Raw genomic sequence first — 13,099 nt, 5'->3', positions numbered from 1 at the left:
TCCAAAAACTCCAAGATGTCTTGCACAATGATCTGTGAGAAGTTTCATTTTTATCCATGCTATTTAAATTGTAGCAAAAACTGCAAACATCCTCATACATCAAAACCATGACAACCAAGTTCTGGTGTAAAAATTCCCCCAAAATGATGGACATATGTACTGGACAAAAATAGGTCAGGAGGATGACAATCATAATTTTTCTTAAAACACTAAAAGGCAATTATATTGCTTGGGGACCTAATCAATCTATTAGAGTAGTACTTATATACTATATAAGATTAGTACTTGCATGTATATACTATATAAGATTAGAAATTATATATTACATAAGAGTAGTACTTAAATATACTATATAAGAGTAGTAATTAGGTCCCCAAGTGATATAAGTGCCTGTGCTTGCATTAAAGGGAACGTAGGGTCAAAAATCAAATTTTGATATGTGTGAAAACTGGTACCATGCAGACAACAAAATCTAGCATAGAAAAAATAATTGCTGCTGATAACAAGATTTAATCTGTCATTTACACTGAAAATTGAGTTGAATGGGAGAATCTCTTATCATGGCGGCTGATGACGTGTATGCGGCAATTCATTACAACTGCTGTGCCTATAACACTAAATGGGTTACAGAAATGTCGGGAGTTCAAGCGAAATTTTGCACTGCAGTCAAAGGAAAAGGAATACATGTATCTACCTTTTAGCATCCCTGATCTCCCCCCAAAACTATGAACATTGTGCAATAATTGTATACATAACCTTGGAAATGAATCCTTTGTTTTTAAATGGCATTTTGAGAAAGATTCTTTTAAAGAGGATATCAAGGTAAGTATAAATTATATTTCCTTTCTACTTGGTAAATACTAATAATTCTTAAAGTGTAAATAACCAGAGTTTATTTACAACAAACTTTTACTTATATAATAATTTTCTAATTTAATCTAATTCAGATTATTTTAATATCCTTATCCAGTGAACATTTTGTACAGGCTAAATATGAAGGGATGGGTAAACACTGCTTTTTAAATATTCAAAGTTAAATTAATATCTATTTAAGTTAAGATATTGGGATACACACCAAAACCTATTAAAAAGAAGATGCAGTAACTAAAATATTTGATAGCAGCAAGCCTAAGAAAATAAGAGAAAATAGCTCAAAAAGATGAAAAGGAAAAGCAGGATACATGTAATACTTTCAAAAATCATAATAGCACTAGCACATTTTGTATTATACTATTGTTTTTAAAGAAATTGAAAATGTACATGTCAAGTAAACAAATGAAGTTTAGTATATATGAAGTATAGTATATATAATTAATTAGTCATGAGTATTTTTCATTTTTCAGCTAATCCATTTTCTTTTGGAAACCAATGAAAACTCATATGCAGAACCTATTGACCAACCTGGACTATCAGCATCTAAGGAAACAGGTAATTTGATGCATTTCTCTATTAAAAGATTAACAAAGTTTTACAACCAAGGTCATTTCAATTCCCCCTGTGCAGTTAATCTTTCAAGTCCAGACATTTACAAGGTAATTACTGCAGGGGTGTAGTGATAATCAACTGATTTGTGCTGTATAGTTTCACATTGCAAGATTCTCTTGTACACAGATGTACTAATAAATCAGAAAGAGAGAAAACTAGCTACTATGAAAAATAAACTCTTTGTTGTGTGAAATACATGTACATGCACTTTCATGAAAATTCATTACTTAAGTTATAAAGTAATGGTTTGATTTCATTTTTATATTTTCAACTCAATGAAGACATGAATAGTGACAAAAATATCCCACTCTCAATCCATATTGAAGAACAAATCAACTTTGTACAACATATACAGATAGAATTGCCCAGTCATTGTCCATCATATGTACTAAGGGAAGTGAAGATAATGAACTGTATAAAGAATACAAAATTAAAAGTTTAAGAATTAAGAGTGTCGTTTTCATCAATCCATCCCAATTCACTAGTGTTTTCATTTGAAGCTGCTAATAATTCCTCTTCATTATAATCAGGCTCAAATTGATATCCTTTGCAGTCAGACATGATCAGCTGCTTTCACTGAGAGGCAATTGCCCGGTATACGTCATAAACAGATGGGATTGTGGGAAATATCTTAAAGAGCGATAACTTTATCTTGCAAAATGGCAGCCTCCAGCAGATGATGTGTAGCTATATTTAATAGCCGATTTCTACACAACAGATTACTATCAAATGGAAATAACCAGTGGACTTAATTACTAAATAATTAGTATTTGAAATGTGAAAATATTTTTTTATACCCTACGTTCCCTTTAAGGAATTTCATTGCCAATACAAAAATTTAATAACTAGTATACGGATAATCGTGATTTATCATAACATTATTGTCTTAGTTCCTTAAGATTCAAGCTTTGCTAGATCACTCTGCAACCATTGCCAAACAATGTCTCCCATTTCATCACTTGCCTCTAAAACAAAGGCATGATCATAACCTTTCTCACAGAGTTTGATGTCCCCATGAGGGAATTTTTTCTTCATGTCAAAATAGTAAGATTTGGGACACCAGTGGTCATCTTGACCATAGTAAAAACTCATCCTTGGGAGATGTCTGTCCACTAAGTCTTCATCCAGGTTCGCCACCTGCTGCATTTCTAGGTTTGCCATGTACATCACGTTACTGACACAGAAGGGGTCAAAGAGGTTCATCGAGGCATTGTATACACACTCGGGAATCGTCCGGCCGCTGAAGTACCACAGCAGCAGTCTGTATTGCACATAGGGAGATAAGTATGACACGCCGTGAATGATGGCCGTTCCGAGCCAGCGGAGGTATTTCAACATTGGTGTCGCCACCTGTCCTTTCGGGGACAGTGCCATTCTCTCTATCGTCGGGAACAACTGAAAACATCGCAGAACATTCTGGTGCTCTATCTCGTCTAACATTCTCATGATCATGTAGCATCCAATAGAATGGCCAACCAAAATCAACTTCACATTGGGAGGAATGTGGTCCCTGATGTATGTAACCTTGTGCTTGATTTGTCCTTCTAGAGAACATACAGAATAAGAAGCTTTTTCTGAAAATAACAAAGCATTGGGTATTATACAGGTAATAAATTCAAAGAAATATATACAATGCTCCAAAGCATTGGGCAATATACAAGTACAAAATTCAAAGAAATATATTACATGCACAGTGTTTCTATCAAAGTATTTGCTGTATCTAATGTTTAGCTAGGTACTATAATATACTTGTAACGTACCTGCAGTGTATTGTAGCATTTCTAACTGAACAACATCTAATATTTCATTGGGTACTGTAACTTACCAACATCTAATGTTATACTGAGTACTGTAACTTAACAGCATCTAATGTTTTACTGAGTACTGTAACTTAACAACATCTAATATTTCATTGGGTACTGTAACTTAACAACATCTAATGTTTTATTGAGTACTGTAACTAAACAACATCTAATGTTTTATTGAGTACTGTAACTTAACAACATCTAATGTTTTATTGAGTACTGTAACTTAACAACATCTAATGTTTTATTGAGTACTGTAACTTAACAACATCTAATATTTCATTGGGTACTGTAACTTAACAACATCTAATGTTTTATTGAGTACTGTAACTAAACAACATCTAATGTTTTATTGAGTACTGTAACTTAACAACATCTAATGTTTTATTGAGTACTGTAACTTACCAACATTTGATGTTTTATTGAGTACTGTAACTTAACAACATCTAATGTTTTATTGAGTACTGTAACTTAACAACATCTAATGTTTTATTGAGTACTGTAACTTAACAACATCTAATGTTTTACTGAGTACTGTAACTTACCAACATCTAATGTTTTATTGGGTACTGTAACATGGCCTGCATGTGAGATCCCCCATACAGGTATCTTTTGATCACAATTTCTGAACAGGACTTTCATGAACTGATCATAGTAATCAATTATTCCTGGGTTACCTGTGAAGTATAGGATATTATTTTATGTAAATGGTATTACATAACATATTTAACTATTCATAACACATATTTCATGTAAATTCAGATTAAGACTGTTATTCAAGGAATGAAGCCGTCAGCAAAGTATATTATTGGTCTTCAACATAACATGGTGGAGACCACTAAACAGTTTATAGATTCTGAAATGATATTCTGCTGCTATTAAATTTATTCCTTGTAATTTGATTATCACACATTAAGAACGACTTAACATCAATTGTTTAATGATGTCCAAATGATTTGTAGAGCAAATTATTTCACTGTAAAAGTATAATATTTGTTGCCCATTTACTAAGGTACAGTGCAGATTCGGGTTACAATAGGTCCTCAACACCCCATGCTTGTCATAAGAGGCAACTAAATGGGGCTGTCCAAGTGTGACACGATAAAGATTCCTCCCTGCTCAAAGGCCGTAAGTGCCAAGCATAGGTCTAAATTTTGTTTTATCTCTCTCTCTCTCTTTAGAATGTTTCACTCAAATGGAGACGTCACTATTGCCGGTGAAGTCCACAAAATTTATATATCATATTTCATATATGTACATATGTAAATGTGAAGATTATCTAAATACATGTGTATATATGAGCCGATGCCAAAACACACATGTATAACTCACAGTTTCAATACAAGTATGGTAAGTTTATTTTCTATATTATTCTGTCTAATTTTTATATCTGTTTTAATTTCACGAGTTAAAATTGTTTAGCCCAAACAGAAGATGCAAAGTGTGAGTGCATGGGTACTGATGTATGTGGATGATAAAAAAAAGAGGGGGATGTGATGTGTTTGTCTATTAATCATGAAAAGAAATCTTAGAAAAAAACATTAGCACCCCCCCCCCCCAATCAACATAAAACGTTAAAAATAGAAATTCCTGCTATCTATAGAGACTGCCATAATGTGGAACTCTTCTGTATTCAAAACAACAAAAATCAATAATTTTGTCGTCAAACACCGTCTGTTCCGATTTTGATGAAATTCTAAGATCATCAAAGATGTGCATGTGGTAGATCTTACGAATAAATAGGTTGATGCCTTCCTGTCAAGCAACACTAAATGCGAAGGGGAGATGTGAAAAAAGATTTTTTTCGAAATTCTCGACCCAACCAAGTCATTTGAAAAAAAAAAACTACGTAAACTGTGGATCCATCATTTGCGAAAATTGAGTAATGACAAGTTGAGGTCCGAGACATTTGTATTAAGAAACGTTTACCGTCTGCCTGGTCTGCGACCTGTCTGAACGTCTTCTTTTCTCATTTTTTTCTTTTGAAAGAATGGAATCAAATCTATATGGCTACAAACTTAACTGTTCGTGACTTGTCATGTTTACAGTGCCACTGATGAAATAAACCGGAACAGACAGTGTGACGTCATAAATTAAACATCAATGGTCGCTCTCTTAGTGGCAGGTTATTTAAAATACATGATAGATTAATATTGATTTAATTATTACTCAAAGATTTTTGTAATAAAAGACTGTTATTTACGGTATCAGTCAGGTTTGGGCGGTTAAAACCGCCCCCGGTTTTAACCAGTGGTTTTAACTGTCCCGGTCAATATCCCAAAGTGGTCAATAATGGTTAATTGTGATTTAAACTGTCCATTTTCCTATTTTTGAACATTTCTTGCAAAGATAAGATAAATTAAGTCTTTTCATCATATGGATCAATTGTTGATTAATATTTTTCATTAAATAATCAAATGCAATTTCATAAGTTTAATATATTTGGTTTGCTGAAACTGACCGAAATATCTTCAGTATCTACCAGAGGGTCACAGTTCTATAGCATAGCTTGAAGACTGGAGACAGACCTCATAACACATGTACCTCGACATATTAAAAATAAAAGGTAGCTGGACATTTCCTGAGCACAGGAAGCAGAATTGACAGGTGTTAATAAGCATAGGCTGGGACCAGAGATGACCAGTGGGCCTGTTATTGTTATGAAAACATCACCAATCCACCCCCTCAAATGTTTATTCAACAGTTAAATGAAGATTGATGAAACAAACCTTATAGGTAGTTCTTGTTAAACTAAGGAATTTGAACAGAAACTTTTACATCTTCCCCAATTCAACAGTCATTTGTATATTATTTATGTAATATTATGACTTATAAGTATATTATAAACTGATAGTGCATGTTATGAATTACAGAATTTACCATAATGGTCACTTAAACATTTAAAATAAATAAGACAGACTATAATGACCAAGTAATTTTCAATCGACCAGTATTGACTGGTTTTAATTAGTATTGACCACCGGCCCGGTCAATACTCATTGACCACTTTTTTGCCAACCCTGGTATCAGTAAGTAATACTTTACAATGTGGTTAGGGTTGCCTTTCCCTTTAACTAGTTACTGACCTGGTATGATCAGAAATAGATACTTTGATTGGTCGGTGGTTCCATACTTCAAAACATGAGTCATTATTCCACAAAGTGGAACAAATTCACTCCTCTTAGCGTCTTCTTCCATGGTTTACCTGTATACATACACAAATTAAAATGTTTATTCGGTATTTACATACATACAAACATACATGTATAAATACCAAGGATAACCCACGAAAGCTCATTTCCAATGGGGTCTTTTGATGCACGGATGTTTGTGCTAGGGCAGGGTTAGACACTAAGGCACATCCGACCGACTGAGTTTACTAAATGATATAGGCCCGGTCGGATAAAATGTCGATTTACTAGTCCGACTGGTCGTGTTGAAAAAATAAACAAGAAACTTTACTTTAAACCATAAGATATTTTATTCTTAACTAAAAAAGAATAACTGTAGACTTTGCGAGCAATTTTGAACCGCATGATGACACAAACTCTATTTTTAGTTCCAATAAATAAGTCGTGGTTGGAAGTGATGTTTTACGACATCTACTCGATGTTAATGTGTGTAAAGTTATGTTTTAGATGAATTTATTTTCATTTTGTTTAAAAAACCTAGTTTATTTGAATCAAATATAAGAAAGTATGTATCAAATTAATAAATTACGTCGTAAACAGCCATTTTTCGGTGTTGACATATGTGCGGGAATGTCTATATTCAAATACAACTTCTCGTCCTCAAGGAAAGATGTCCCAAGAGAAAAAAAGTAAAAGGTAGGGAAGAAACAAAGCAGGGCTGATGAAATAGAGATTAAAAAATCCGTTGAGGTCATTTTATTTTATATGGACTAGAGAATTTCCATGCCTGGTAGAATTTAAAGAAACAGAAAATGTGTTCGAAAATGAAAGCATTAAATTGAATGACGAGACTGAAGCTCTTTTTTGAGACAATTAAGTACGTTTTAGTTCATGCAAACTTAATGTTTGTCATTTGAATTAAGTACATTTAAATATGGAAAAACTATCACTTTCTGGAAAGTTGGTCGGAGCTAGTGGATGTAAGGTCAGGTCTAGCAAAAATCATTTGAAGTAGCCCGACTGGTCTAGTGGCAGTGCTCAAAAAAGTAAATGTCAAACCCTGCGCTAGGGGGTCATTTATGACTTAAAAAAGTCTAGGATCAATTTACTGGCTCTTGTTGTGGTGGTAAAGAAACTTTATTTTTAACTATTGACTTTTAGTGGGTAGACTTTACTTTGCCATCTCCAAACCTTAATTTACACAAGTTCAAAAATCTATGATGCTCTCGTCTTGATATTGTTTATGAATCTGAACATTACATCGAGTGATTAGGGCAAAGTTACAGGTAAAGATTTGAGAAACAAACTCTGTATGAACCTACATTTGCAAATCACTCATTTTGGGCTAATACATGCAACTTTTGTTTATAAAAAGGCACTCACAAGTGGCCTCTGAACTCAAAACATGCATAAATCAAACCAATCTAATTAAAATTAGATCTTTTAATCCTCTCAGTGATATATGTGAGCAGATCAAAGGATCTAATTTCCATCAGAAAGGAACCAGCCTAAGGTAGAAGCACACTGTGAAGTTACTGTTAATTCTGTATCATTAACCCATCGAATAGGAATCTGTGGGTATTGTGTCGCAATGTTGGGTATAGTTTATGTCTTTTTTTTGGGGGGGGGGGGGGTATAGCGGTTTTTTGGGGTGGTAATTCCTAGCACTGGTTTTAGGCAGTTTATAATCAGGGAGTCTACCTCAACAGTCTAGACAACAGACTCATAAACAAAAGTTTAGCATTATGTATAATGTGCTTCTCCTAAGACCTTTCAGTAAAATATTGTAAACCATACACTCTATTGAGCATGCTGAAACCCGGGGAGCTACAGAACCGGAGCTACTCTACTGTAGCACGTTTTCTTAGGTCCCCTAACATTAGAAATTTTGAAAAAAGAATTGATCATATTCCTGCAATTTTAGTAGTTCTAAACGATTTCGGGTCATTGAAAATCCATTTACAAAATTATATTTCCCATTTTCTTCTAAGCAGACACCGCATGGTCCCCACTCAGCCATCAGCTGATCCGTCTCTAACATGAACTTTGAACAATCCTCTGACTAGTAAAGGGCCTAGCCTACTTTCTCAATGCAGTTTTTAAATTCTTCGAAAACCATGTGTTAAAGGAATGCAAGTTCAAGTGAGATGCAATAAATCACAGTAAAAAACTGCGTAAAATTATCATTATAAGCATGATTATTTGTACTATGGCCTATACATCACCTGTGTCCGCCAGAAAATCCTCTAATCACGTGAATAATTTACCTTCCAAGTTTGAAGAGTTTCGTACAGGGAGGTAATCGCATGTTTTAACTGGTCATTTTGAACAACATATCAATCTAATTAAAATCAGATCTTTGATCCGCTCCGTGGTGTTACAAATACAAATATTTATTGTCACAAACACAATTACAATAATTGGCAAAGGCCCATTGAACATCAATACGTACATGTACATAATGTTTACATAATTACATAAGTTATATACATATATTGTATGTCACCAGACTACATGTATACTAGTATCTATAAGGGGGGGGGGGGGGTGTCAAAGTACACGAAGCTGAAATCAATAATAATAATAATAAAAATAAATAAATATTTTTAAGATTTAAGGTAATTCCCCAGACCACGTAAAATAACGTTAGAAACGTTATTCACCAGTCACGAACGTTATCACACATTCAACGAACCCGATGGCATTTTGGTGAGTTTTGTAGACCGTATTAGGACTGATTGTTTGAAAGCAAACAACAAATCTTTAGAATTAAAAAAAAAACAACAACATACGAATCGCAATCATACAAACAAGCTGGTTCTATACAAGACAACGCCCGGGAGAGAAAATGCTTATATGTACATCGCGAAGTCGTAAACTCTCCATACACATTGCGTTATGACACACATTCGTTCAGTAATCCCCGTGAGATTTCTGCAAATATTACAGATTATGATGTTAAACCGTGTTGCCAACTTTCAATGTATCTACCTACCTACCTACCTACCTACCTAATCCTCTTCGTGCTAGGAAGCACATAAGGCCTTCACTGAGGATCGCCATCTCTGTCTGTCTGTCTGCTGCCATGTTCTGAATCCGGCCCCAAGTCCATCCACACTCCTTCATCTCTTTCTCTACTGATCGCCGCCATGTTTCCTTTGGTCTCCTTCTATTTCTCTTTCCTGCTGGTGTCCATCTCATGGCGATCTTTGGGATTGATGTTGCTCCCATCCTGTGGACATGTCCGATCCATTTCCATCGTCTCATCTTGATCATCTCAGATATTGGTGATGTTGACGTTCTCTGATATAGATCTTTGTTGCTGATGGTGTTGGGCCAGAAGACCTTCAGAATCCGTCGTAGGCATTTGGTCTGGAAGACATCCAGTCTGTGGACAATACCTTTGGTCACCTTCCACGACTCGGCACTATATAGGAGGACTCCAATGATGTTACTCTTGAATATCCTGATCTTGGCCTTGATGCTGATGGCTGTTGACTTCCAGATGTTCCTCAGGCGCTTGCAATGTATCTACTGTAGGCCATTTCTTTTGTGTGATTTCTGATCATTAATGATGGGTAGAAATATCGAATCTCCTATTCAACAATTATTATTATTACCTTTTGGGAGAATTTCTTGATAGATTCTAGGCTAAGTTCTAGGCTTTAGGAGTGTGTATTTGTCACACTCATACTGTTAATAAATTCGTAAAGTGTTATTTATCTTATTTTCATTTCTATTTGAATTTATTTTCAAGTTTAAAATCATAGTGTAGTTGGGTCGTTTCGAAGTCGCCACTATCAACATAAAATAAAACAAACACAACGCGAAGTACAGACTATACGAACGCCAGACCTGCTACATTATTTGGTGGACGGTGACCAGGATAGGATTTTCATTGTTGTGGGGAAGTGACTTGTCATAGACACGTGCTTCACGCAGTGAGTCCTATTCAGCGATACGAACTGCTACATTATTTGTTCGACCGCGACAACTCTGGATAGAATTTTTATTGTTGTTGGGCAGTGACTGTTATGTAGTACTGTAGTTACCCGATATGATATTATTGGTTATGTGCAGATACCCGATGGGTGTGGTCATAATGACAAGAGGGAGCTACGCTCCCGAGTGTCATTATGACCACGCCCATCGGGTATCTGCACATAATCAACAATATTATATGGGGTAAGTGACTTGTACCATAGTTTACTATTATTCGTTATATTTTATTATAGCTTTCGGAAGCGCGGTCGCCTGTTTACAATATGATGCCAATTGTTATGTATTTAAATTACACTTTGTACACCATATATTTCTATCATAATGACTTTCTATCACCGAAAAATATATGTTCATTAATTGTTTTTAAAAACCCGTTTTTAAAGTGCATATAAATGTTTGGACTGTTGGTTTTGATATTTTTATTTAACATTTACGCATTCGTCGAATTTTAGTACCGGCATTGGCTTTAAGAATTGAAATTTAAAAATTCAAATAAAATTCTTAGAATCCATATTCATGCATTTTTCTGTTTAAAAATTTAGCAATATATTCAACTGATGATGGTGGTTACTCTTTTGAAAATCCTATTTGATATCCTTCATTTTAATACATATTTTGACTAAATTGGCTGGAAAAACATTTACATGTATATAAAATAGATTTTTAAAAAAAAGGTGAAACATAAGAGAGAAAACATTAAGAATTGTAAGATGCGAAACCATAAAAGAAACACAAGTCTGATTCACTCTGTCCGCTAAACAAGTTTATCTCTCAAACGCATTCTTATCACGTGACTGGGTCTTTTATAAAACTCTTTATAAATGCTACCCGTATTTCTACGTACACGTGTTTCTCGACTTGAGGAGAGTGTGGAAATAGAAAGTCGTTGGGACAAAACCATTGACGATATTATCTTGTATCAAGGTCTAAGTGAGATTCAGTGCGAATATCTATAATGTATTTGGAGAACTTAGTCCGAGTGAGTTATCCATGTTTGATATGTGCAGTTTTGATCTGGAGGAACTTCATACAGTGGACAGTGATGTTGTTGTTTTTTTCTTTCGAGAATGTGGGCGGGGTTTGAAGAAAAGTGTGGGTTATGTACAGATAACCCACACTTTTAACGAAAGAAAGCACGCCAAACTATGGTACAAAGACACGTGCTTCACGCAGTGAGTTCTATTTAGCGATTCGGACTTGGCTGAATTCTTTTGTAAATTTTTTTAGTCAAAAGGTTTTTTCTTCTTCTTTACATTTACCTTTATATTTTTTGATATATATTCAACGGTGAAGTATTTTTGCTCACCATGCAGTTATGCAAAGGGGTTTCAAACCTTTATCAGATTTAGACCATAGGATAGATCTCTTAACGGCGAAATTTGCTTTGTTAGAAAGTCAAATCAAAGTTAAGTTAGAACAGAATGGGAGTCGTTTTCGAGAGAGAGGGTTCTTGCATGAATCAGTCGATTTTAGGAAAGAAATTAATCCACCATTGTTTGATGGGAGTTAGGATATTGGAGAATTTTACATTCAGTTTGAACATGCTGCTAAGTGGAATGGCTGGAGTGAGAGAGTGTGTGCAAGTCAGCTTGTTATGTCTTTACGTGGCTCAGCAAGACACATTCTATCTGAAAATCCTTTAGCCGTATCCTTAGATTTTCAAACATTGAAAGATATTTTACGGAATCGTTTTTGTCCATCAGCATTTCGGGATTTTTACAGAATTCAATTCAAGAACAGGGTTAGAGAAGAAGGAGAAACTATTTCAGACTTCGGTCATTCCTTGCGGGGACTTGCATTAAAGGCGTATTCTTGTTCTTTTAGCTCGATAGAAACCCACGTTATTGACCAGTTTGTATTTGGCTTAAGAGATGCCGACTTAATGAAACATGTTTACTTTAGTCGTCCTGCATCTTTAGATGAAGCCATTGCATCTGCTGTCGAGTTTGAAGATTTCATTGAGCAAAATGCGTATGTTAAACAGAACATTGCATGTGTTTCCGACACACCAGATAATACATATTCTGTAAGAGCCCTTATTCGTAGAGAAATCCAAGCCGCTCTTAATTTGTATACGGTCGATGAAAAGAACAAAGTACTGGAAACTAATGCCATATATCAGATTAAGAATGATCCTGACTGTGCGTCAAAGTCAACCCAAAATATCGGGAACAAACTCACAAGTTCTGATGCTGGGGCTGTGGCATCAGATCTAGAACGTTCAAACATTACCGAACACAGTAGGCCACCCGACATTTTGACAAGTAATGCACAGAACGAACTCGTTGAAAACCATATCGATGGAGAGTCATTTCATTCGGATGGCGAAGTTCCTATTTGTAACTCGAATGATAGTCATAAACCTATCGATAGTTGCAAGTCAGAGTTGAAATCGGTTTGCGTTGCGACTTCTTTGAATCCTGAAGCAAAGGAATTCATTCCTAGATCGGAATTTTCTTTAGAGCCTTCAGTTGAAAAGTTGGACTTGCGTTCTGTTTTTGCGTTGAAACTTGATGGGAGGACTGTTCCCCCTGGTCAAGTTTGTGCCTTGGTGAGGAGCCAGTGCACAAGCACTCATTCGGTCCGTTGTGCAGTAGAGTCGCTGGTATTGTATTCTTACTGTAGACCGAAATTTCCAAAAGGAATAGGGTAGATTTTAGACTTATTGAAGTAGTC

General features: G+C 35.1%; 1 protein-coding gene across 3 annotated transcripts in view; it reads right to left on the bottom strand.

Moving 5' to 3' along the window:
• Window positions 1-8,706, bottom strand: part of LOC125647570 (lipid droplet-associated hydrolase-like) — a 9,347-nt gene extending 641 nt beyond the window's left edge. The window contains exons 1-4 of one of the 3 annotated variants that reach the window (XM_048874294.2): window positions 8,647-8,706; window positions 6,377-6,495; window positions 3,836-3,967; window positions 1-3,059 (exon numbers count right to left, since the gene is read on the bottom strand). The exon at window positions 1-3,059 is cut by the window's left edge and continues 641 nt beyond it. In XM_048874294.2, coding sequence (XP_048730251.1) covers window positions 2,380-3,059; window positions 3,836-3,967; window positions 6,377-6,488 — 924 coding nt within the window. In that variant the 5' untranslated portion in view covers window positions 6,489-6,495; window positions 8,647-8,706 and the 3' untranslated portion in view covers window positions 1-2,379. Of the gene's footprint in view, window positions 3,060-3,835; window positions 3,968-6,376; window positions 8,337-8,646 lie in introns of those variants that run through there. The other 2 variants (XM_048874296.2, XM_048874297.2) reach the window with 2 other exon arrangements.
• Window positions 8,707-13,099: the final 4,393 nt, after the last annotated feature.

The sequence above is a fragment of the Ostrea edulis genome, chromosome 6 (genome assembly GCF_947568905.1).
Source record: "Ostrea edulis chromosome 6, xbOstEdul1.1, whole genome shotgun sequence".
In the NCBI taxonomy this organism is placed as follows: domain Eukaryota; kingdom Metazoa; phylum Mollusca; class Bivalvia; order Ostreida; family Ostreidae; genus Ostrea; species Ostrea edulis.
Note: the sequence above shows the minus strand (reverse complement) of the source record. Positions and strands in the feature narration are given on the sequence as shown.